This window comes from Bombus terrestris, chromosome 2 (assembly GCF_910591885.1).
Source record: "Bombus terrestris chromosome 2, iyBomTerr1.2, whole genome shotgun sequence".
Taxonomy (NCBI): Eukaryota; Metazoa; Arthropoda; class Insecta; order Hymenoptera; family Apidae; genus Bombus; species Bombus terrestris.
Window position 1 is genome coordinate 15898228 of NC_063270.1, and position 23134 is coordinate 15921361.

Below are 23134 nucleotides of genomic sequence, written 5' to 3' on the forward strand. Positions count from 1 at the left end.
TCCTTCTCCGCTCCACTCCTCCAATATTGCTCAACTCATAAAACTACTATCAACAGCTTGAAGCGCATTGAGATTCGTTCACAGCAAAAAGTTGTAGCAGGTCACTAGACGAATCGATCGGCGCGAATCCTTTGACGAAGTATGCGCAAGCAATAAGCAACGCGAACTATTGTTCCCCCGGTTCAGTTGCATTCGGAACTTCGATCAGGGAATACAATGGCAGACGAGCTGGTTGCAGCTAAGAAAAAGTATGGTAATCTCGGTGAATACAGCATACAGTTGAGTCGATGGTATTTACAACCAATGGGTGCTTGGCCCAACTCACCTTCTACCACGAGACGCGAAAAGATCTTAGCGCAAATTTCAATCGTGATCTGTTGGTGCATCGTATTGTTCACAATAGTCCCTGGTTTTCTTCATATAATTCTCGTAAAAGAAGATATTTACTTGAAACTCAAGACGCTTGGTCCTTTAAGCCACTGGTGTGTCGATGGGTTCAATTATGCTGTGCTGTTGTTACGTCAAGAGGATATAAATTATTGCATAGAACGTGTGCGGTCCGATTGGAAAATGATAACGAGGGTGCAGGATCGACATGAGATGTGGAAAAACGCGAAACTCGGTCGTTACGTAGCTGGATTTTGCGCAGGTTTCATGCAGGGCACCATGATTTATACTTGCATTGTATTGGGTGCGTTTAGACGGACCATCAAAGTCGGAAACGAAACCATGGACATTTATACTTTACCTTGCCCGGCATATAAATTCGCAGTTCAGACTAATCCGACACACGACATAATCCTCGGTACACAATTCCTGTCGGCACTTGTAGTGAGTTCGGGCGCTGCAGGTTCTTTTAGTCTTGCTACCGTATTTGCAAGCCACGCTCTTGGTCAGTTGAACATAATGGTGACGTGGGTCGACGAATTCACAAATCAGACCAAGCAACAGAATAAGCAGGCCCAGATTAACAAAATCGGTGTAATCGTTGAACATCATCTGAGAGTTCTAAGGTAATATTTTATTTTATCCTGATATTTTAATAAATTTACCTAATATAATATTAAATACAGTTTGATAGCACGTATTGAACGTATAATGAGCCCAATATGCTTCATGGAAATGTTCAAGTGTATGCTGGGTATGTGCATGCCCTGCTATTATATACTTGCGGTATGCTAATATAATAATAAATATATAGATATATGGTAATTTTATGGATCTACTGACCAGAGGCAAAATTTCTGAAATAAATTAGAGGAGAACGAAGGAAAATGGAAAGATTTGTATTCTATCCCTAAGTATCGATAAAAGAATTATAAAACGAAACTTTCATTATTTCCGACAATAATTATTGAATTATATCTTTTATTCAGTAGTTATCAAATATGTCCATTATCATTTATCATTTACCATTGTTATTATTGATAAATATCCAATGTTCATTAATCATTGAAATTTTGCCTTTGTCCTGAAAACTTGTAACTTTTTTATATGTTTCCTTGTTAAAAATAATTTGTCTGACTATATATTCGTCGATACTACTGCCTCAATTCCACAAAGAGACTGGGCGTCAAACTTTTTATACATTTTATTTACCATTGCCACTACAATCTGATAATGATTATATGATATTAAAAAATATCTTCTCTACAATAACAAATATGATAATATAAAATTTTGTTTAAGTTTTACAAATTGAGGCAGAAAAGAAGAAACTGTAATACTTATCAACGTAGACAATAGAGATGGTCGATCTAATTAAAAATATTTATATTTTCCTTAGGAATGGTCTGAACATAATGTTCAGGCTATGATCATATATGTTATGGTATTTCTATCTATGACTTTCAACATTTTCTTAATATGTTATATCGGTGAAGTACTCAAGGAACAGGTAATAAACAGGCAACTTAAGCGAAAATCTTAAACATAATTATCTACATGATTGATTGAGTTACCGGTTATGTTGCTGATAGTGCCAGAAAGTTGGTGACATGGTTTACATGACGAACTGGTATCAGTTGCCTGATAAAAATATCCTTAGTATAATTATGATCATTTCGCGATCTCATATGGAAGTTAAAATAACAGCTGGGAAGATAATTACCATGTCCGTGTACACTTTTGGTAATGTATGTCCTTTTAATTCTCTTAATTCTTAAAAAATAATATCATTAATTCTCAAGAAATATCTTTTGCAATTACAGATAATAAAAACTGTTTTCACCTATTTCAATATGCTTCGTCAAACGACCATGATATAGACTGCACATGTAAGAAAAATATATTTAGATAATAAAGTTAGTAGATTTTTTATTCAAACATATTTATGTAAAATTGAATATATAAATAAGTATTTCTTTTACCTCGTATATATATGTGTCGCAGATACCAAATGACTTTACTTTGAACATAGAGAAATATGTTATATGATTCGAAAGTATTTTTTTATATGCTTCACATCCATACTTCTTAAACAAGATAGAAATAGTACTTCACAAAAATTTGTTTCAAAATTTTACAATTGCACTAAAAGTACATTAATCCTGTTGTTCTTCTTTCCTTCTCGCATTTACATCCTTTCAGATATCTCCTTCTCAAACATTGAAATAGATTATTCATGAGAAATGTAGCATAAAAAAAAATAATAAAACTCTAAAATCATATATTTAGAAGTTATCTATATAGAAATATCATCTTCGACCATAGAGACCCAAGAAAAACAACAAGGTTAAGCAAAATGACAAGAACTATTGACCACATATCGCTATAGAGACGAGTCCCCACAGTGGAAAACCAAACACAGCCAGCCAGGAGCAACATGTGACTGCAATACGCGTAATACCTATCGATTATGAAATAAAGTTTCATTCATTCAGTTTTGCGCTTGCGTCCCAATATATATCCCTTTCAGTATCGTTGTGAGCACTGTTCAGTGAGTTTAGTCGACGCTGTGCGCCGAAAGCGTCAACATGCGATCCTCCAACGATGTTAACGATCATCCACAAAATAACCATTACAAAAGCGACATATATCACACATTCCAATTTTGTCATTGGATCTTGAAGCCTTTAGGCATCTACTTTTTCCTGCACGATCACGTGAACAAATTCGAGAAAATAGTGTCTGTGTTGTTAATCATAATTTGCTGTTCAATCTTGCAATTTGTCATCGTGCCATTCGGTTATTATATCTTGTTCTATGAAAAAGACATGAACATGAAAATCAAGTTCTTGGGTCCATTAGCATTTTGTGTAACTGCACTGTTTAAGTACGGTTACCTTGGCGTAAAAAGTTCAGAACTCGGTCGTTGCGTCAAACATGTAAAGAAAAATTGGAAGATGCTGCAAGATAAAGATCATCGTGCAATCATGGTTCGATACGTAACGATGGGCAGAAATCTGATCACTTTATGTGCGGCATTTATGTACACCGGTGGCCTGTCTTATCACACTATTATGCCATTACTGTCGAAGAAGAAGATTAATGAGAACATCACGATCAGGCCGCTCACCTATCCTGGCTACGAGGCATTTTTCGATATTCAAGAAAGCCCCACGTATGAAATCGTGTATTGTATGCACTGTGTTTACGTTCTGGTCACAGGTAACATCACGATGGCTGCATATAGTTTGACGGCGATTTTTACTACGCACGCCTGTGGACAGATTAAGATACAAACGTTGAGGCTGGAGAACCTGAAGAAGGATGGGAAGGCGTTGGAAAATGGGATCGAGGATCATCTGGCGGTTATCGTGAGTGAACACGTGGAGATTCTGAGGTAAAGCAGTTAAATAATTAAGAAAAGAAAGAAAAGAAAATTGTGAGCAAAGTTTGATAGAAAAATCTTTGTGCCTTTAGACATTAAAGCATATCATTAAAATTCATTTAAAAAATCCTCTATACATCGTTTTCTGTGCTTAATTCATTTCTAGAAAAACGTACACTTATACGACTTTCCTACTGAACCCTTTAATTATATATTATTATATTGCTGGAGAAATAACTATGACATTGCAGATTTACGAAAAACATTGAAATTGCATTACAAGGATTATTCTTGATAGAAGTAATGCTGTCTACCTTGCTAATATGCTTACTCGAATATTACTGTATGATGGTAAAAGTAACGCAAATTATTATTCTATGTATATCAAATAACAAATACTATTAACGTAATCTCGTATATGTATAATTATGTATAAATTATTATGTAATTAATATTACACGTATATGTATCATAACATATGTATAATTTCAAATACCAAAACACAGGATATGCGTTTAAAACAACAATTATAAAGCAATATATTTTAGGAATGGGAGACTAGCGATTCAGCCGCGATCTCAACGTATATCATTCTTTTAACTTCTTTCACCTTTAATATACTGATATATTGTTACGTAGGAGAGCTTCTTCTTGGGCAGGTATTTATAAAAAGTATACACTCAAGGCCCGATTCATTCATACAGTTGTTCGCCTCATTATTCACTCCATGTTTCAACATAGACACTTAACCATTGGATAATTAACCATTGGCATAATAGATATGAGTGTTGTACCAGGGTAGCGAAATCGCGACCGCTTTGTACGATATAGGATGGTATAATCTACCTGGGAGAAAAGCTCGTGACATCGTTCTGGTGCTCGCCATATCGAAATACCCACTGAAACTCACGGCTGGAAAAATACTCGTTCTATCGATGAACACTTTTGGTGTTGTACGTGATCCCGAACTGAAAATGAAATTTTTAACGAATGAAATTTAACATTATTATTTTTAATAGTAATGTTTATTATTTTTAGGTGTTGAAATCGTCGCTAGTTTACCTGAACATGCTGCGAACGGTTACTGAATTCTAAATAAAGTTACCAAGATATGGTAAAGGAAAGAACCCTGTACCTGAATTCTACGTGATTTATCGGATACGCTGCGCTTAAACCGAAATATATTGTTGAAATGATTAGAATTATTTTAATATAATAAAGTACTTGTGTTACGTATTAAAATAATTTGGAAGATAGATTTATCCAAGAAATAATTGAAAATTAAATTTACGATTATACGTTAAGAATTTAAAGAGAATATTAAAAGAGAAGTATGGATATTAAAGTCAAAAATGATATCACAAAGTTCCCCTAAACTTTTTGTTTCTCTTTTTTGTACTTTGTTGAACACTAACGCTAAATTTTCATTAGAATGAGATACTTGGAAATGTAATTTAAGATGTAATTGAAGATCTAATTTTATATAAACTGAAGAACAGATAAAAAACTTTTACAGTCGTATCATATGATACATTATATTAAAAACGAATATACTAAAAATGAATTTAGAAAATAACACAGTTTACGTAAACATTTTTTTAATTCATAACATCAATAGTATAGTATGTATAGCTAATATAAAACAATACCAATATTGGTGCACGATATAATCGTATTTCAAATCTCACTGCATTAAGGAATCGCAATAATACGTAAAAATCTTTCAATAGAAGAAGTAGACGACATACACTTATCATCCGATCAAATAATTTCTTTGCACTATGTCTCTACTCGATCTACCCTCCAACGAATGTAAAACCTGCAAATGAAGAAACAAGAATGAGTGCTCGCTAATTATCGACGAAAGTTTCCCCACTGTGTGTCCCCTTGTCTACAAAGCGCACACACGTGGAGGAGTTCAAACGAAGAGACGCGCGCTTGCGTTCTAGCAATATCGTGTCGAAAGTTTCTATCCTGTCGATCAGTCGTCCCTGTACACCAGAGCTGTCAGTATGCATGATCGATCACACGCCACAGTTGATGATCAGCTGAGAAACATACATTATGAAAACGACATACATTACACGCTGCAAATGTGCCAATGGCTGTTAAAACCAATCGGAGTGTGGCCTCTCGTTAATAATCATACCAGTAGACTGGAGCAGCTTGTCTCAGTCATCCTGATGATCATGTGCTTCTCCAGTTTGCTCTTTATTATCTTACCATCATTTTATCACATCTTTTTCGTGGAGAAGAGTGTGCACGTGAAAGTGAAACTGCTCGGCCCAGTTGGCTTTTGTCTCTCCTCCACGATTAAATATTGTTACCTTGGTGTGAAAGGAGCCTTCTTTGAACGGTGCATCCAGCATGTTGAAAAGGACTGGAAAATGGTAGAGGATCCGAATCATCGAACGATCATGTTAAAATATGCGACGGTCAGCAGAAAACTCATCACACTTTGTGCCATTTTTCTATATACTGGCGGAATGTCATATCACACGGTAATGCAATTCTTATCGAAGGAAAGGAATAAGAAGAATTATACATTTAGACCACTGACTTATCCTGGCTACGATTCGTTCTTGGATACTCAATCTAGTCCTACGTACGAAGTTGTGTTTTTCCTCCAGTGCTTCGCTGCTATGATCATGTACAGCGTGACAACGGTTGCGTACAGTTTAGCTGCGATCTTTGTTACTCACATTTGTGGACAGATCCAAGTACAAATAGCAAGATTGCAAGATTTGGTGGAGAATGAGAAGAGAAAGAACAACGGCCATGATTCTATGTCTGTTATTGTGCACGATCACGTGGAAGTTTTAAGGTAAGGAATGTAAAATAAGTATACAATGAGAGTTTTATGAATGAAATGAAGGAAATGTTAGAGAACGAAACACGTGGATATTTTAGATTTTCGAAAAATGTTGAAGAAGCTTTGCGTGAAATATGTCTGGCGGAGATTGTCGAATCGACGATTATAATGTGTTTACTTGAATATTATTGTATGATGGTAAACAATTCAACTAATATCTCCTTATTTTCTATAGTTATGAAAAGATGTTATTCACAATATATTTTAGGAATGGCAAAATAGCGATGCAATCGCCATATTAACTTATGTTACTCTGTTGATCTCCTTCACATTTAATATATTTATATTTTGCTACATAGGCGAAATTCTCACTGAACAGGTAGCTACAAAAGAATTTCGTTTATTTATGTATCTTTTACATTATTAAATGTTATCGATGGTCGTAATCAGTGTAGCCAAATTGGTACAACTTCCTATGAAATCGAATGGTATCAGCTGCCAGCTAAGAGAGCTTATAACCTAATTCTACTGATCTCCATATCTCAATATCCACCAAAGCTGACGGCAGGAAAAATAATTGATCTGTCTCTAAATACTTTTAGCTCTGTAAGTCTTTATTTTTGATATAGTGTTAATATTATGACACAATTAGATCAAAGTTTTACTCTTTACTGTTTCCAGGTAGCAAAATCGTCGCTAATTTATTTGAATTTACTTCGAACAGTTACCGACTGGTAATTAAACTTACGATTTCTGATCATATTAAGATGAAATTATGCCATCCTACTATTGAAAAATTATTATTACAGATATTCTGTCCCAAATGTGATACTGGCGTTGTACTTGGAATTTACATAATTTGTTTAATATTCTTAGTGAAATCAGATATTTATTGTTGAAATAATTTGAATTATTTTAATATTAAACTTTACAATATACAACAGGCAGAATAGTGCAGTAAACGATTGAAAATTGAAAAAGGTGACATTAAAAACTAAATTAATGATTGAATTCTAGAAACGATATGCGACAGAACTTTAAACTTTCGTTTTTTCCCATACCTATATTTTTCTTCTCTTCATTACCCACTAAAAAAAAGATGTTAATCTTACATTTTCAGACATATAAAATAGTATTGCTGGAAATATCCCTAAAACATCTCCATCCCTTTTCATAAACCTCATCACGTATAATTAAATTCTAAAGCTGCTACTAACGTAAAAAGTTACCATATAATATTCTTCAAACAAAACATCCATTGCATAAAACATTCGACAGAAAAGCTTGGAAAATATCGCTAATGGTTAAATATATATATATATATATGCAGATTCCAACAATTTAAAACACTAATAGTGTAATATGTGTATTCAACACAAAGCAAATACGTTCTGGCATACAGTAGTACGATATATATATTATAATTTGAAATATATATCTAACATAAAAATATTAATTCATACTTCACATCATACGTCGTTTAGGAACCATAATAAAATATGTCATCACCTATAACAAACTTATTATCCGATCACACGATTTCTGCGCTCTGTAACTCCACTCAAACAACACAGTTCTCCTCCAACATGCGAACACAGAACCTATAAAAGATGAAAAAATGTGCATGCTTAATAATCACCGAAGAAAGTTTTCCCCTACGAAGCCCCCTCATTCACGAAGCATGTGGAGAGGTTCATCGAAACGGAGAAGCGCGCGCTTGCGTTCTGACAGTATCGTGTTGAAAGTTTCTATCCTATCGGTCAGTCGACAGTGCACGCTAGAGCGATCAGTATGTATGATCGATCATACACCATAGTTGACGATCAACTAAAAAACAACCATTACAAAAACGACATACATTACACGCTGCAGATGTGTCAATGGCTGTTGAAGCTGATTGGAATATGGCCTCTCGTTAACAATCACACTAGCAGACTGGAACAGCTCCTCTCAATCGTACTCATGATCACGTGCTACTCCAGCATATTCTTCATCATCTTGCCATCTGGTCATCATTTCTTCTTCGTAGAGAAAAATTTATATATGAAAATGAAAATGCTCGGTCCGGTTAGCTTCTGTGTATTTGCCACAGTTAAGTACAGTTACCTTGCCCGAAAAGGAACCTTCCTACAGAGATGCATTCGACAGGTGAAAAATGACTGGAAGAGAGTGCAAGATCCGTATCATCGGCAGATTATGTTAAAATACGCGGGCGTCAGCAGGAAGCTTATTACCATGTGCGCTGTTTTTATATATACAGGTGGAATGTCCTATCACACGGTGGCGCAGTTCTTGTCCAAGGATAATACTAAAGAGAATTCCACAGTTAAACCATTGGCTTATATCGGTTACGATCCGTTTTTTGATACGCAGTCCAGCCCTACGTATGAAATCGTGTTCTTTCTTCACTGCTTCGCCGCTATGATTATGTATAGCATCACCACGGTTGCATATGGTTTGGCTGCAGTTTTTGTTACTCATGTTTGTGGCCAGATTCAAATACAAATAGCAAGATTGCAGAATTTAGTGGGCAGCAAGGATCGTGATCTTTTTACTGTGATTGTGCACGATCACGCGGAAACATTAAGGTAACGAATATCGAAGTTGTTAATTGATAAGATTTCTAACATGATAAGAGTTTATGCACATTTCATACAATTTATGTATCGTACAGTCAGTGACAAAAATAAATGGATAGGTAGTGCAAGGTGGTATCAATAAACTTTCGTAAAATACAACCTGTTTACAAAAAAATGTAAATATTAATTTCAATTATTTAATAAATAATCTATATATTATAATGCTATACAGTAATAATCAATACACTACTAATACTAATTCGGTTAAACTTCATTGATATCTACTCCACCTGTACACTTAATCCCCTCCCGACTGTATTCTTATGTATAACGAAATCTTTTATATTACGAAAAGAATCTTATATAAAGAAATAAATGTATGAAAATTTCAGATTTTCAAAGAACATCGAAGATGCTTTGTATCAGATATGCTTAACAGAAATCGTAGAGTGCACGATCTGCATGTGTATACTGGAATACTACTGCTTAATGGCAAGCAATTGAACTAATATGTCTTAATGTATTTTAAAGACTAATTGTAAGAAAGTGTCATTATGTTAAATACTTTTTAGGAATGGGCAAACAGTGATCTAATCGCTACATTGACTTATATGACTCTGCTAACCTCCTTCACATTTAATATATTTATATTTTGCTACATAGGAGAACTTCTCACTGAACAGGTAGTTAAAAAAGAATTTCGTTTATTTATGTATCTTTTACATTATTAAGCGTTCTCAATGATCGTAATTAGTGTAGCCAAATTGGTACAACTTCCTATGAAATCGAATGGTATCAGCTACCAGCTAAGAGAGCTTACGACCTAATTCTACTAATCTCTATATCTCAATATCCACCAAAACTAACGGCCGGTAAAATTATTGAATTGTCTCTGAATACTTTTAGCTCTGTAAGTTCTTATTTTTGAAATAGTTTTAATATTATGACACAATTAAATCAAAATTTTATGCTTTACCATTTCCAGGTAGCAAAAACGTCGCTAGTTTATCTGAATCTACTTCAAACAGTTACAGACTAGTAATGAAATGTATGATTTTTGACAATACTACCATAAAATAATGTTAGTCTACTACTGAATACTTACTTTTTTAGACATTCTGTCCCAAATGGGATGCTGAAGCTGTACCTGAAATTTACATAATTTATTTAATATTCTGAGTGAAATCTGAAATTTATTATTGAAATAATTTGAATTATTTTAGTGTTAGACTCTAAAATATACAACGGACGAAATTATACGACAAACGTTTGATAATTAGAAACGTGATATTAAAAACTGAATTAGTGATTGTATTTTAGAAAGGATACACAACAGGAATTCTAACTTCCGTTCTTTCTTTTTCCCATACTTACATTTTTCTTTTTTTCATTATCCATTAAGAAAGAGATCTTAATTTTACATTTCCGGACATGTAAATTTCTGAAAGATATTTCCTCCAAAATATCGCCTTTTTTATCGCCTTCGCCTTTTTTATAACTCATAAGGTGTATAATAAAATTCAATAGCCACTACTAACATAAAAAGATACTGTCACAGCGCATCAAGACAATTGTAAAGCCTTCGAGTCTTTAGAAGTTTAAGGAAATGACAGCTGCTTCTAACAAAGGACAACACAACAACGCAAAATTATGTGGTATTAGTATACTATTTTCTTTTCTTTAAACTCTGCGCGCTTTATTATTTTCTTGCCTGCAAACCTGTAGTCGAACACTCGAACTTCGCACGCGATCACCTGTCGCTGCTCTGATGTGACCTGTATGTCGCAACTGGACTTTCTCTTTCTATGAAACACGCACTAACTAATTGCTTTTTCTGTCTACGCTCTCTAACTAAGCCCAATAACTTGCCTAGTAGTAGAACTTCATTAAGTGAACACTCATTTCTTCTACCTAGTATACAATTCTATCCCTGGTCTCTTCCAAACTGCCCTTAAGCTTTAGAGACTCAATTGCTATAAGTTGCAATTGGACGATGTAGAGTAAAATTTCATATGAACAACTTCTCGCACTGCAACAGGTACAACAAAATTTTCCTAAAATAAAACAGAAGTCCATTACACAAAACAATCTAAAGACTATTAAATAGATACATATATAAAAATTATTACAATTTAAAACATCGGTAGAATAAAATGTATATGCAATATAAAATACAATATATACTGGCACGCAATAAAACAATATATGTATTTGACACAGAAATATTAATTCTTCACAGCCATTTAGAAACCACGATAAGATATATTGTCACTTATAGTAAAATTAAATAAGTGGTACACAACATACGCTCATTCTCCGATCGCATGATTACTCAGCACTGTAACTCCATTAAACCTCTCCTCCAACATGCGAATACAGAACCTGTAAAAGATGAAAAAACTTGCATGCTTAATAATCACCGAAGAAAGTTTTCCCCTACGAAGCCCCCTCATTCACGAAGCATGTGGAGAAGTTCATCGAAACGGAGAAGCGCGCGCTTGCGTTCTGACAGTATCGTGTTGAAAGTTTCTATCCTATCGGTCAGTCGACAGTGTGCACTAGAGCTGCCAGTATGTATGATCGATCATACACCATAGTTGACGATCAACTGAAAAACAACCATTACCAAAACGACATACATTACACGCTGCAGATGTGTCAATGGCTGTTGAAGCTGATTGGAATGTGGCCCCTCGTTAACAATCATACCAGCAGACTGGAACACCTCCTCTCAATCATCGTGATGATCATGTGCTTCTGCAGCATATTCTTCATCATCTTGCCATGTGGCCATCACTTCTTCTTCGTAGAGAAAAATATTTACATGAAGATGAAAATGCTCGGTCCGGTTAGCTTCTGTGTATTTGCAACAGTTAAGTACAGTTACCTTGCCCTAAAAGGAGCCTTCCTGCAGAGATGCATCCGACAGCTCAAAAATGACTGGAAGAGAGTGCAAGATCCGAGTCATCGAGCGATCATGTTAAAATACGCGGGCATCAGCAGAAAGCTTATCACCATGTGCGCTGTTTTTATATATACAGGTGGAATGTCCTATCACACGGTGGCGCAATTCTTGTCCAAGGAGAGGACTAGAGAAAATTACACAGTTAGACCATTGGCGTATATCGGTTACGACCCGTTTTTCGATGCGCAGATCAGCCCTACGTATGAAATCGTGTTCTTTCTTCATTGCTTCGCTGCTATGATTATGTATAGCATCACCACGGTTGCATATGGTTTGGCTGCAGTGTTTGTTACTCATGTTTGTGGCCAGATTCAAATACAGATTGTAAGGTTGCAGAATTTGGTGGAGAGCAAGGACCGTGATCTTTTTGCTGTTATTGTGCGCGATCACGTGAAAATTTTAAGGTAACGAATATCGAATTTATCAATTGATAATATTTCTACCATTATAAGAATGTGTGAGCTTTTTACTATAGATTATATACCATACAGACGGAGACAAAAATAAGTAAACAGGTAGCTCAAATTAACACCAAAGGCGTTTCGTTAAATATGACTTATTTAACAATAATATAAATATTAATTTCATTTATTTACCAAATAGTTTATATGGTATAAGGATATACATAGAATAAATGAAACTCAATATAACACTAACACCAGTACGATTAAACTTCATGCTGATTACTATTCTTGATCATTCTAATTGACTACTTATTTTCCTGCTCAACTGTATTCATATACATGTTGAAATATCTTTTATATTATAGACGGAATTTTATATAGAAAAGTAAATACATCGAAATTTCAGATTTTCTAAAAATATCGAAGATGCTTTGTACCAGATTTGCTTGACAGAGATCGTAGAATGCACGATAAATATGTGTATGCTCGAATATTACTGCTTGGTGGTAAGCAACTCAATTAATATATATTTATTTATGTTGAAGATAAATTTTAAGAAATTGACATCATGATAAATATCTTTTAGGAATGGGCAAACAGTGATCTAATCGCTACATTGACTTATATGACTCTGTTGACTTCCTTCACATTTAATATATTTATATTTTGCTACATAGGTGAACTTCTTTCTGAACAGGTAGTTGCAAGACAATTTTGTTTACTTGCGTATTCTCTTCATTTCATTAGATATTTTCAATGATCATAATTAGTGTAGCGAAATTGGTACAATTTCCTATGAAATCGACTGGTATAACTTGCCAGCTAAAGAAGCTTACGATCTCATTCTACTGATCTCTATATCTCAGTATCCACCAAAACTAACCGCCGGAAAAATAATTGAATTATCTCTGAACACTTTTAGCTCCGTAAGTTTCTGATTTGTAAACAATTTCACTGTATACCGAATCGAATAATTTATATGAAATAGAATAATAAACTTCTGCATTTAAAAATTTACAGGTAGCAAAAACATCATTAGTTTATTTGAATTTACTTCAAACAGTTGCAGATTGGTAAAAACACTTATATCTTTTACTATCAGAATCGTAAAATCATATCATCATATTATTAAAAAATTATTTTCGCAGATGACCTCTTCGAAATGTGAAATTCAGGTATCAGAATTAATTGTAATAGATGATCAATCTAAATAGAAATAGTTCCGAATTTGTCCTGTATTAAAAGTGCAATTTCTTTCAATATAAAATGCATCTTTTCATAACAATTATATAGGTTACAGTCGTATACCATTTGAAAAGCAATAACACCTAATCGTCGAGCAGTTATGCATGATATCAGCTTTCGATCTCTTCTGTTTGCCTTACAGAACTGGTTTCTAACTGTATTTTTACTCATTTTATATAATACCAGACGCTCCTTTCTTTTAAGTTGTATGCATCGATTTGCGAGTATAGTTGCAAATAGTAATATATTTTCAGATCCACGCACAAAATATCACGAACTCAAACTTAACAACCTCACAATCAATGCACTTGAATTTGTAAATAACTGTATTTGCGACCGATGTCAGAAAGATCATCCGCGAAATCTAAATTATAAGAAAGAAATCGATAACGTAACGATACACAACAAACAAAATCAGAATACCATCGAGATGTAACCCACCGTGCTAAAAGACACCGGTATGGTTTTACCAAAAAGCGTAATCGAACTTAATTTATATTGCTGACAGTACCAGAAAGTTGGTGACATGTTTACATGACGAACTGGTATCAGTTGTCCGATAAAGATCCTTTAATCCTGTATAATTATGATCATTTCACGATCTCAAATGGAAGTTTAAATAACAAATAGATACATATATAAAAATTATTACAATTTAAAACATCGATAGAATAAAAATATATATGCAACATAAAATACAATACACATTGACGTTCAATAGCATAATATATGTATTTAATATAAAAATATTAATTCATACTTCACATCTCATCACATTGAAATCACAATAAAGTATTTCACCCCTTACAGCAAAATATTAAACGTAGAACACCACACACGTTTATTAGCTAAATGCACGATTTCTTTGCACTGTAATTCTACTAAACCTCTCCTCCAACATGCGAATACAGAACCTGTAAAAGATGAAAAACCTTGCATGGTTAATAATCACCGAAGAAAGTTTCCCCTACGAAGCCCCCTCATTCACGAAGCATGTGGAGAAGTTCATCGAAACGGAGAAGCGCGCGCTTGCGTTCTGACAGTATCGTGTTGAAAGTTTCTATCCTATCGGTCAGTCGACAGTGTGCACTAGAGCTGCCAGTATGTATGATCGATCATACACCATAGTTGACGATCAATTGAAAAACAACCATTACCAGAACGACATACATTACACGCTGCAGATGTGTCAATGGCTGTTGAAACTGATTGGAGTGTGGCCCCTCGTTAACGATCACACGAGCAAACTGGAACAGCTCCTCTCAGTCGTAGTTATGATCATATGCTTCTGCAGCATATTCTTCATCATCTTACCATCTGGCCATCACTTCTTTTTCGTAGAGAAAAATCTTTACATGAAGGTGAAAATGCTCGGTCCAGTTGGCTTCTGTGTATTTGCCACAGTTAAGTACAGTTACCTTGCCCTAAAAGGAGCCTTCCTGCAGAGGTGCATCCGACAGCTCAAAAATGACTGGAAGAGAGTGCAGGATCCGAGTCATCGGCAGATTATGTTAAAATACGCAGGCATTAGCAGAAAGCTTATTACCATGTGTGCCGTTTTCATATATACAGGTGGAATGTCCTATCACACGGTGGCGCAATTCTTGTCCACGGATAAGACTAGAGAGAATTACACAGTTAGACCATTGACTTATATCGGTTACGATCCGTTTTTTAATACGCAATCTAGTCCTACCTATGAAATCGTGTTCTTTCTTCACTGCTTCGCTGCTATGATTATGTATAGCATCACCACGGTTGCATATGGTTTGGCTGCAGTGTTTGTTACTCATGTTTGTGGCCAGATTCAAATACAGATTGTGAGGTTACAGAATTTGGTGGAGAGCAAGGATCGTGACCTTTTCGCTGTTATTGTGCGTGATCACGTAGAAACTTTAAGGTAATGCATATTGAATTTATTAATCGACAAGACTTCTGTTTTAATAGGAATGGATTTTAACACGATAAGAGTCTGTGCACATTTTCCTACATCTTTTGTACATACTGTTGGGAACAAAAGTAAGTGGATAGGTGGTGGAAATAGATATAAAAGGAGTTTCGCTAAATACTGGTCACCTACACAATAATATAAATATTAATTTAATTTTTTTTACTAAATTATCTGTGTAATGTAAGGATATATGATGAGGATATATAATAAATAAAACACAATAACATTAATACCAGTTCGATTCTGTTTCATAGACTGCTATCCCAATTGACCACTTACTTTTCTTCTCAAATGTATTCATACAGATATTTGAATATTTTACATGCACATATATCTTTTTCTTTTTTTGGAAATTTCAGATTTTCGAAAAATATCGAAGATGCTTTGTACCAGATTTGCTTGACAGAGATCGTAGAGTGCACGATGAATATGTGTATGCTGGAATATTACTGTTTGATGGTAGGCGATTGAATTAGTATATATTTCTTTATGGTGAAGATAGATTGTAAGTGAACATAATTGTGATAAATGTATTTTAGGAATGGGCAAGCACTGATCTAATCGTTACATTCACTTATATTACTCTGCTGACTTCCTTTACATTTAATATATTTATATTTTGCTACATAGGTGAACTACTTTCTGAGCAGGTACAAATTTCTTTTTTATATATTTTTTATTTCATTAGATATTCTCAATGATCATAATTAGTGTAGCGAAATTGGTACAGTTTCTTATGAAATCGACTGGTATAACTTGCCAGCTAAAGAAGCTTACGATCTCATTCTACTGATCTCTATATCTCAGTATCCACCAAAACTAACTGCCGGAAAAATAATTGAATTATCTTTGAACACTTTTAGCTCCGTAAGTTTCTGATTTGTAAACAATTTCACTGTATACCGAATCGAATAATTTAAATAAAATAGAATAATAAACTTCTGCACTTAAAAATTTGCAGGTAGCAAAAACATCATTAGTTTATTTGAATTTACTTCAAACAGTTGCAGATTGGTAAGAACACTTATATCTTTCACTATCGTAACCATACAATTGTATTATGCTACTATTAAAAAATTATTTTTGCAGATATCACTTATTAAATCTAAAATGCAGGTATCAAAATTAATCATAGCAGATAATCAATCTAAATTCGAATTGTTTCAAATTTGTTCAGTATTAAAATCAATGAGAGAAAATATATATATATATATATAAAATATAAATAGAAACATTTCTATTAGCAGTTGATAAAATTTTACAACTTGCACTTATTTATTGCTATTTCATGCGTCAAAATGCAGCCATCACATTCTTTTCCTTTTAAAACGAACAAAAAATATAATTTTCCAGTGAATTTTTATAGTAAAAAGACAGAAATTTCCAGAATATACTAATGTTACGAAATTTAAAATTTTATAACATATTCCATTTACATGTATTATAAAAATACATCTCCTTCAATACAAGATCACAACTATACAGCTTACAGTCGTATATCGTTTGAAAAACAATAATACCAAACTTTCAAGCACTTATACGTAATTGCAGCTTTCCATCTTCTCTGTTTATCTTGCGGAACTGGCTACTAGTTGTTATAAATATCCCATGCTATAATTCCAGACGTTCCCTTTTTTCAGTCGTATCGATTTCCAAGTGTAGCTGCAAATAATAGTAGAGTTGCAGATGCACGCACGTAATATCACAAGCGTAAGCTCAGCGACATACAATCAATATACTTGAACTGTGTAAACAGTCGTTCTCGATCTGCTCGCGAATATGCATCTTTCCGTTCGACAACCACAGAATCCAAATTACGAGGAAGACATTGTTTACGTGACGAAACACAACAAATGGATCCTGAGTACCATCGGCATGTGGCCCACTGTAGTAAAAGGCATCGGAAAATTTGTACCAAAAATTATAATAGGTCTGAGTAATTTCGTATCGTCTTTGAACGTACTGCAATTTATACTACACATTATACTGGAAGAAAAAAACACTACATTAAAAGTGAGATTCCTAGGCTTAATTTGTTTTGCTTCAACCAATCTGATGAAGTATTGGGCTCTGATAGCGCGCAAATCGAATATCGAATACTGTATCGAACAGGTGCAGATAGATTGGAAGCAGGTGAGCCAGTCAAGTATATCTATATCAAAAGCACAGAAGGCTTTTGTAGGTTTCTGTATTAAAGTGAAAGATTACACCCCGTTTCCTTAAAAACAAATTTTATCACTTGTATCGCTTATCCTCTGAACTACACTCCGACTTACATATAAATGTGATTTAGTATGAGGAATGCTTGTAAATAACATAAAAATCGTTTGACAGGTAGATTTCCAAAGAAATCGTATGCTGATGCTAAAATACGGAAAAATCGGTCGAGATCTCACCATATACAGTGCCGTGTTTATGTATGGCTCTGAAATGTTGTACATTACAATCATGCAATATGCATTGGGATCAATGCTGAAGGAAAATAATCGTACAACCAGAGTGCTAGTGTACCCTACCTATAGTGGATTGCTCGACGTCCAAAAAAGTCCCATCTACGAAATCGTGTACGTTCTCCAATGCATGTGCACACTTTTGTTCAACTCTGTAACAGTTTCGTGTTGTGGATTGGCTGCGCTTTTTGCAACACACGCCTGTGGACAGATTGATATCATTATGTCTCAATTAGATGACCTGGTCGATGGAAAATTTGCCAAGAAAAATTCTAATCCAGACACTCGACTGACGGAAATTGTAAAACATCATATAAAAATTTTAAAGTACGTAGGTGAAGTAAAAAGTTGCATGAAAGTATCAGGAAACATATTGCCTAATGTTATAGATTTTCTACTATGATTGAGACGGTTCTGCAGGAAGTGTGCTTTTTCGAATTCGTTGGTACCACGTTGGTAGTATGCTTCCTCGAATATTATTGTCTAACGGTACGTCCTTATTTCTGCTAATTTGTGCTTACAGAAGTATATGGTATTTTTATGTTTTCAGTAGGATTGGCAAAGCAATAATAAAATTGGTGTGGCAACATACTCGATGCTACTGGTATCCTTGACGTTCAATATGTTCTTGTTATGCTACATTGGTAATCTTCTACTAGAAAAGGTATTTTGTAATACTCAACCTTTTCCAATATAGTCAAGTAATCAATGTATGGAAATGGATTAATCAGTTTCGTTTGATATTCCGTATTTACATTACAGAGTTCTGACATTGGAATATCTTGCTATCTGATTGACTGGTACCGCCTACCACCTAAAACAGTTCAAGATCTTATGTTGATCATCGCTATGTCGAACACTCCAGTGAAAATTAGCGCCGGCAGAATATTTCTTTTATCCTTGCCTACTTTCGGAAATGTAGGTTTTTACGAATATTTCTTTTATGTTTTGCCTGTTCAAAATTTACACAAATCAACCGTTTAATCTACCGGTGACTAAATATAACTTCGTCTTTGCAGATTCTAAAGACATCATTCGCGTACTTAAACTTCGTTCGAAATGCCACTATGTAATAATTTAATAATTATTCCGTTATTTTCGTATATTCACTTATGGAATAGTAAATAAAGAAATATATTGTAAAAATGTTTGTTGCTACCTAAATGTACATTATACAGTATACATTATTATTAACTTCGGTAACGATAGATAACACTATGATAAACATACAGTGATTTTGACAATAGATTGATCAACCAGAAGATTATAGAAAGTGACGATATACTAAATTGTACTAATATATGAAATCCTAAAGAGATACCAAGGTAAAAACAACATATTTTATTAATCGTATTTAATTACACGATGCCACATGAACATTGTACGACAAAAAACCATAGACACAGTAATTTACTATGTCCACATAACACAATCAGTCACAGCCTATTTTCATGTAAAACAAACCAATATTTAATAACATCGCGCAAAATTGACTGACAGTGATTAGATAATTAAATTAATAATAAGATATTATGGTACAAACAAATTACAAAATATGTGTTACTTTTTTCAAACTACTTTCTCTAACAAAAGAGAAAATAAAGGAATTGCAACGTATTTCATTAATAAATTACTCACATGTTATTATTATATTATTATTTTACATGAACATACATATCACGCACATGACATTGTGTTTTCATAACACTAGCAGCTACTAATCGTCGTGCACTTATAGTCTAAACTGTTCCACTTATGTCTAGACAGAAAGTTAGATTCTATAGCTGGTAACGCTACCATCTATTTCCACAATTGCAGACGTTCTCTACATTCATGAGTAATAATCGATTTTGAAGTACTACAAGAAATGCACGCACGCGATATCATGAGCGCAAGCTCAATGCCCTTACAATCGATGCACCTGAACTATCGTGAACAGTCGTTTTCCACCTGGCCATGAATATGCACCTCTCCGTTCGATATCAGACCGATCAACCGCGGAATCCAAAATACGAGGAAGATATCATTTACGTGACGAAACACAACAAATGGGTCCTGAATTCCATCGGGATGTGGCCCGCTGTGTTAGAAGGCATCGGCAAATTTGTACCAAAAATTGTGATTGGACTCAGTAATTTCGTATCGTTCTTCAGCGTAGTGCAGTGTGTGCTGCACATTATATTGGAAGAAAAAGATCCTTTACTAAGATTAAGGCTCTTAGGATTGGCTTGCTATTCTTCAACCAACCTGATGAAGTATTGGGCTCTGATACTGCGCAAACCAAACATTGAATACTGCATCGAACAGATACAGACAGATTGGAAGCAGGTCAGTCAAACTAATATATGTAAAATGCTTAGTGGAAAAGTGAAAAATTCTATTGGTTATAGTTATTAGGATACCCATTTGTTACACACTTGTTAAAAAATTCTAACAAATTTTACCATATTTAATGGTTCACATTAATATGTCCTATAAGGAACATACGGTGTGAGTAAAATAAGGTCTATAAAATATAAAATTGCAAAACACAAATTTATGAGATAGCTGTAAAATAAAAATAGCATGAGAAGTATATAATTTACACGAAATATAGCGCTCCTTTCATACACAAAGTAAATTTACTAATACTCATGACCGGCAATATAAGTGCATTTTGTATTAAAATAAAAGACAAATATCTATAGAAAGAAACGATACCTAGTTAACAAATTTATTTAGAAAATATTTTATTAACTCTCAGTACGTTATAAGGACAATAGCCACAAACAATATTTACATAAAGCTTTACTTACGTTATATTATATTATAAATTATAAGCGTGTTTTACGAAGCGCTTCTTATCGGATTCTGTATGTATATTTCATTTTTCACAGTACCAAATTTATGTAGTCACATGAAATACGTAGTATTCTATGATACGAAATTTAATATAATTGGACATAATTAACTAATATGTAAATAGAATATTATAGTAAATAAAGCGATGTGTAGAATATTTTTTGTAGTCGCTGCATGTTTGGTAAAGTATTCTACTATTTGGAAACATACTGGTTTCTGTATTAAAATCTATCTTTACTCGTAGTTTTGCGCAAATCAAAATGTTATCACTTACACCACTTCTCCCCTGAACCACCCACCTAAAATATTGTTTGTACAAAAATGCAATAATTATTTGGCAGGTAGAATTCCCAAGAAATCGCCTGTTAATGCTAAAATACGGCAAGATCGGACGAGATCTCACCATATACAGTGCCGCATTCATGTATACCGGACTCGTGTGCTACGTTACAATCATGCAATATGCAATGGGATTGAATATGAAGGCAAATAATCGTACAATCAGAGTGTTAGTGTACCCTACGTATAGTGGATTTTTCGACGCTCAAAAAAGCCCCATCTACGAAATCGTGTACGTTCTCCAATGCATGTGCACGTTTGTATTCAACTCTGTGACAGTTGGGTGTTGTGCTTTGGCTGCTCTTTTTGCAACACACGCCTGTGGACAGCTTGATGTCGTTATATCTCAGTTAAATGATCTGGCCGATGGAAAATTCTCCGGGAAAAATTCTAATCCAAGCACTCGATTGATAGAAATCGTAGAACATCACATAAAGATTTTAAAGTACGAAGGTAAAATAAAACATTGTTTAATACTGACCAAACACATATCGCGTACTATTGTAGATTTTCTGCGATGATTGAGTCGGTTCTGCAGGAAGTGTGCTTTTTCGAATTCGTTGGTTCCACGTTTGTAATATGCTTGCTCGAATACTATTGTATAACGGTACGTTCTTGTTGCTGCTGGTTTGTATTTCTAGAAGTTTATGGTATTTTTATGTTTTTAATAGGATTGGCAACAGAATAATAAAATTGGTTTGGCAACATACTCGATGCTACTAGTATCCTTGACGTTCAATATGTTCTTGTTATGCTACATTGGCAATCTTCTGCTAGAAAAGGTATTTTGTAATACTCAACTTTTTTCAATATAGTAAAGTAATCAGTGTACGAAAATGTATTAATCAATTTCGTTTATTATTCGTCATTTACACTACAGAGTACTAACATCGGAATATCTTGCTATATGATTGACTGGTACCGCTTACCAGTCAAAACAGTTCAAGATCTTATGTTGATCATCGCTATGTCGAATAGTCCGGTGAAAATTAGCGGTGGCAGAATGTTTCTCTTATCTTTGCCTACTTTCGGAAATGTAGGTTTTTACAAATATTTCCTTTATGTATTGCCTGTTCAAAATTTACGCAAATCAATCGTTTTATCTATCGGTAACTAAATCTAACTTCGTCTTTGCAGATTTTAAAGACATCATTCGCGTACTTAAACTTTATCAGGAATACTCTTATGTAACAATTTAATGATTATTCCGTTATTTTCGTAATCCAAGTGTAATATTAAATAAAGAAATTTGTTGTAATAGTATTGGTTGCTATTTTAATTTATATTTTATAGCATATAGTACTTTCTTTTCATAACTATACACAGCATTTTGGTGAATATGTTAGGTAACTTTGACAATAGGTTACCCAAGTATAAAATCGTACAAAATAACGACATACTAGTATCTATTGTCATGTGAAATCATACAGAAATATCAAGGTAAAAATAATATATTTTATTATTCGTATTTAAATGCACGAAACTTTGTAAGCATCATATTACACCAAAGCACATACATTATAATTTCGTATGTCTACACAGCAATAACCAACATTCATCTAAAAGAAGCCAACATTTAAAAATATAGCATAATATTAACTAGCAATAATTATATAATAAAATAAATAATAAGCTATTATAATAAAAATAAATTAGAAAATGCTACTTTTTTCAAACTGCTCCTTTTAACAAATAGGAAAAAAAAGAGAAATTGAAAAGTATTTCATTAATAAGTTACTCACATATATACATATATATACTGTTATTTTACGTGAA

The 23134-nt window shown here is 33.9% G+C and overlaps 8 protein-coding genes across 9 annotated transcripts; all 8 read left to right on the forward strand.

Annotated features, from left to right (window-relative positions):
• Positions 1-117: 117 nt before the first annotated feature.
• On the forward strand, positions 118-2165 carry LOC100646456 (odorant receptor 82a-like). Its single transcript, XM_003393870.2, has 4 exons — positions 118-1013; positions 1074-1173; positions 1787-1897; positions 1980-2165. Exons 1-4 carry the CDS (start codon positions 217-219, stop codon positions 2163-2165), a joined length of 1194 nt encoding a protein of 397 aa, XP_003393918.2. The 5' UTR covers positions 118-216.
• Positions 2166-2966: 801 nt separating this feature from the next.
• On the forward strand, positions 2967-5276 carry LOC100646577 (odorant receptor 4-like). The gene is made up of 5 exons (XM_048410422.1): positions 2967-3784; positions 4024-4123; positions 4321-4431; positions 4570-4725; positions 4811-5276. Exons 1-5 carry the CDS (start codon positions 2976-2978, stop codon positions 4865-4867), a joined length of 1233 nt encoding a protein of 410 aa, XP_048266379.1. The 5' UTR covers positions 2967-2975; the 3' UTR covers positions 4868-5276.
• Positions 5277-5698: 422 nt separating this feature from the next.
• LOC100646817 (odorant receptor Or2-like) lies at positions 5699-7322 on the forward strand. Its single transcript, XM_003393873.2, has 5 exons — positions 5699-6596; positions 6683-6782; positions 6853-6963; positions 7035-7190; positions 7266-7322. The coding sequence occupies exons 1-5, from the start codon at positions 5785-5787 to the stop codon at positions 7320-7322; spliced, it is 1236 nt and encodes a 411-aa protein (XP_003393921.2). The 5' UTR covers positions 5699-5784.
• A 1053-nt stretch (positions 7323-8375) lies between these two features.
• LOC100646697 (odorant receptor Or2-like) lies at positions 8376-10202 on the forward strand. Its single transcript, XM_003393872.3, has 5 exons — positions 8376-9172; positions 9556-9655; positions 9736-9846; positions 9918-10073; positions 10149-10202. Exons 1-5 carry the CDS (start codon positions 8376-8378, stop codon positions 10200-10202), a joined length of 1218 nt encoding a protein of 405 aa, XP_003393920.2.
• Positions 10203-11518: 1316 nt separating this feature from the next.
• Positions 11519-13609, forward strand: LOC100645430 (odorant receptor 4-like). The gene is made up of 5 exons (XM_048411308.1): positions 11519-12532; positions 12939-13038; positions 13119-13229; positions 13303-13458; positions 13553-13609. Exons 1-5 carry the CDS (start codon positions 11736-11738, stop codon positions 13607-13609), a joined length of 1221 nt encoding a protein of 406 aa, XP_048267265.1. The 5' UTR covers positions 11519-11735.
• A 902-nt stretch (positions 13610-14511) lies between these two features.
• Positions 14512-16927, forward strand: LOC100647531 (odorant receptor 4-like). Its single transcript, XM_003393958.2, has 5 exons — positions 14512-15677; positions 16088-16187; positions 16268-16378; positions 16440-16595; positions 16690-16927. Exons 1-5 carry the CDS (start codon positions 14881-14883, stop codon positions 16744-16746), a joined length of 1221 nt encoding a protein of 406 aa, XP_003394006.2. The 5' UTR covers positions 14512-14880; the 3' UTR covers positions 16747-16927.
• Positions 16928-17161: 234 nt separating this feature from the next.
• LOC100647649 lies at positions 17162-19288 on the forward strand. Its single transcript, XM_020867302.2, has 5 exons — positions 17162-17861; positions 18063-18505; positions 18568-18667; positions 18732-18842; positions 18941-19288. Exons 1-5 carry the CDS (start codon positions 17508-17510, stop codon positions 19160-19162), a joined length of 1230 nt encoding a protein of 409 aa, XP_020722961.2. The 5' UTR covers positions 17162-17507; the 3' UTR covers positions 19163-19288.
• LOC105667091 (odorant receptor 83a-like) lies at positions 19289-22618 on the forward strand. 2 transcript variants are annotated; one of them, XM_012320218.2, is made up of 7 exons: positions 19289-19503; positions 19997-20506; positions 21361-21803; positions 21866-21965; positions 22030-22140; positions 22239-22394; positions 22496-22618. In XM_012320218.2, the coding sequence occupies exons 2-7, from the start codon at positions 20135-20137 to the stop codon at positions 22547-22549; spliced, it is 1236 nt and encodes a 411-aa protein (XP_012175608.2). In that variant the 5' UTR covers positions 19289-19503; positions 19997-20134; the 3' UTR covers positions 22550-22618. The 2 variants fall into 2 exon arrangements, with proteins under 2 accessions (XP_012175608.2, XP_048267274.1); XM_048411317.1 differs by having other exon boundaries at positions 22239-22618.
• The last annotated feature ends 516 nt before the right edge of the window (positions 22619-23134 follow it).

Excerpts from the sequence above, each read along its gene's own strand:
- LOC100646456 (XM_003393870.2), top strand. The coding sequence starts at position 217 with ATGGCAGACGAGCTGGTTGCAGCTAAGAAAAAGTATGGTAATCTCGGT. Across the intron at positions 1,014-1,073 it reads CATCATCTGAGAGTTCTAAG|TTTGATAGCACGTATTGAAC; the intron begins GTAATATTTTAT and ends TATTAAATACAG. Across the intron at positions 1,898-1,979 it reads GTGAAGTACTCAAGGAACAG|TGCCAGAAAGTTGGTGACAT; the intron begins GTAATAAACAGG and ends TGTTGCTGATAG.
- LOC100646577 (XM_048410422.1), top strand. The coding sequence starts at position 2,976 with ATGCGATCCTCCAACGATGTTAACGATCATCCACAAAATAACCATTAC. Across the intron at positions 4,124-4,320 it reads TCGAATATTACTGTATGATG|GAATGGGAGACTAGCGATTC; the intron begins GTAAAAGTAACG and ends AATATATTTTAG. Across the intron at positions 4,726-4,810 it reads CGATGAACACTTTTGGTGTT|GTGTTGAAATCGTCGCTAGT; the intron begins GTACGTGATCCC and ends TATTATTTTTAG.
- LOC100646817 (XM_003393873.2), top strand. The coding sequence starts at position 5,785 with ATGCATGATCGATCACACGCCACAGTTGATGATCAGCTGAGAAACATA. Across the intron at positions 6,783-6,852 it reads TTGAATATTATTGTATGATG|GAATGGCAAAATAGCGATGC; the intron begins GTAAACAATTCA and ends AATATATTTTAG. Across the intron at positions 6,964-7,034 it reads GCGAAATTCTCACTGAACAG|TGTAGCCAAATTGGTACAAC; the intron begins GTAGCTACAAAA and ends GGTCGTAATCAG.
- LOC100646697 (XM_003393872.3), top strand. The coding sequence starts at position 8,376 with ATGTATGATCGATCATACACCATAGTTGACGATCAACTAAAAAACAAC. Across the intron at positions 9,847-9,917 it reads GAGAACTTCTCACTGAACAG|TGTAGCCAAATTGGTACAAC; the intron begins GTAGTTAAAAAA and ends GATCGTAATTAG. Across the intron at positions 10,074-10,148 it reads CTCTGAATACTTTTAGCTCT|GTAGCAAAAACGTCGCTAGT; the intron begins GTAAGTTCTTAT and ends TACCATTTCCAG.
- LOC100645430 (XM_048411308.1), top strand. The coding sequence starts at position 11,736 with ATGTATGATCGATCATACACCATAGTTGACGATCAACTGAAAAACAAC. Across the intron at positions 12,533-12,938 it reads GATCACGTGAAAATTTTAAG|ATTTTCTAAAAATATCGAAG; the intron begins GTAACGAATATC and ends TCGAAATTTCAG. Across the intron at positions 13,459-13,552 it reads CTCTGAACACTTTTAGCTCC|GTAGCAAAAACATCATTAGT; the intron begins GTAAGTTTCTGA and ends AAAAATTTACAG.
- LOC100647531 (XM_003393958.2), top strand. The coding sequence starts at position 14,881 with ATGTATGATCGATCATACACCATAGTTGACGATCAATTGAAAAACAAC. Across the intron at positions 16,188-16,267 it reads TGGAATATTACTGTTTGATG|GAATGGGCAAGCACTGATCT; the intron begins GTAGGCGATTGA and ends AATGTATTTTAG. Across the intron at positions 16,379-16,439 it reads GTGAACTACTTTCTGAGCAG|TGTAGCGAAATTGGTACAGT; the intron begins GTACAAATTTCT and ends GATCATAATTAG.
- LOC100647649 (XM_020867302.2), top strand. The coding sequence starts at position 17,508 with ATGCATCTTTCCGTTCGACAACCACAGAATCCAAATTACGAGGAAGAC. Across the intron at positions 18,506-18,567 it reads CATCATATAAAAATTTTAAA|ATTTTCTACTATGATTGAGA; the intron begins GTACGTAGGTGA and ends CTAATGTTATAG. Across the intron at positions 18,668-18,731 it reads TCGAATATTATTGTCTAACG|GATTGGCAAAGCAATAATAA; the intron begins GTACGTCCTTAT and ends TGTTTTCAGTAG.
- LOC105667091 (XM_048411317.1), top strand. The coding sequence starts at position 20,135 with ATGAATATGCACCTCTCCGTTCGATATCAGACCGATCAACCGCGGAAT. Across the intron at positions 21,966-22,029 it reads TCGAATACTATTGTATAACG|GATTGGCAACAGAATAATAA; the intron begins GTACGTTCTTGT and ends TGTTTTTAATAG. Across the intron at positions 22,141-22,238 it reads GCAATCTTCTGCTAGAAAAG|AGTACTAACATCGGAATATC; the intron begins GTATTTTGTAAT and ends TTTACACTACAG.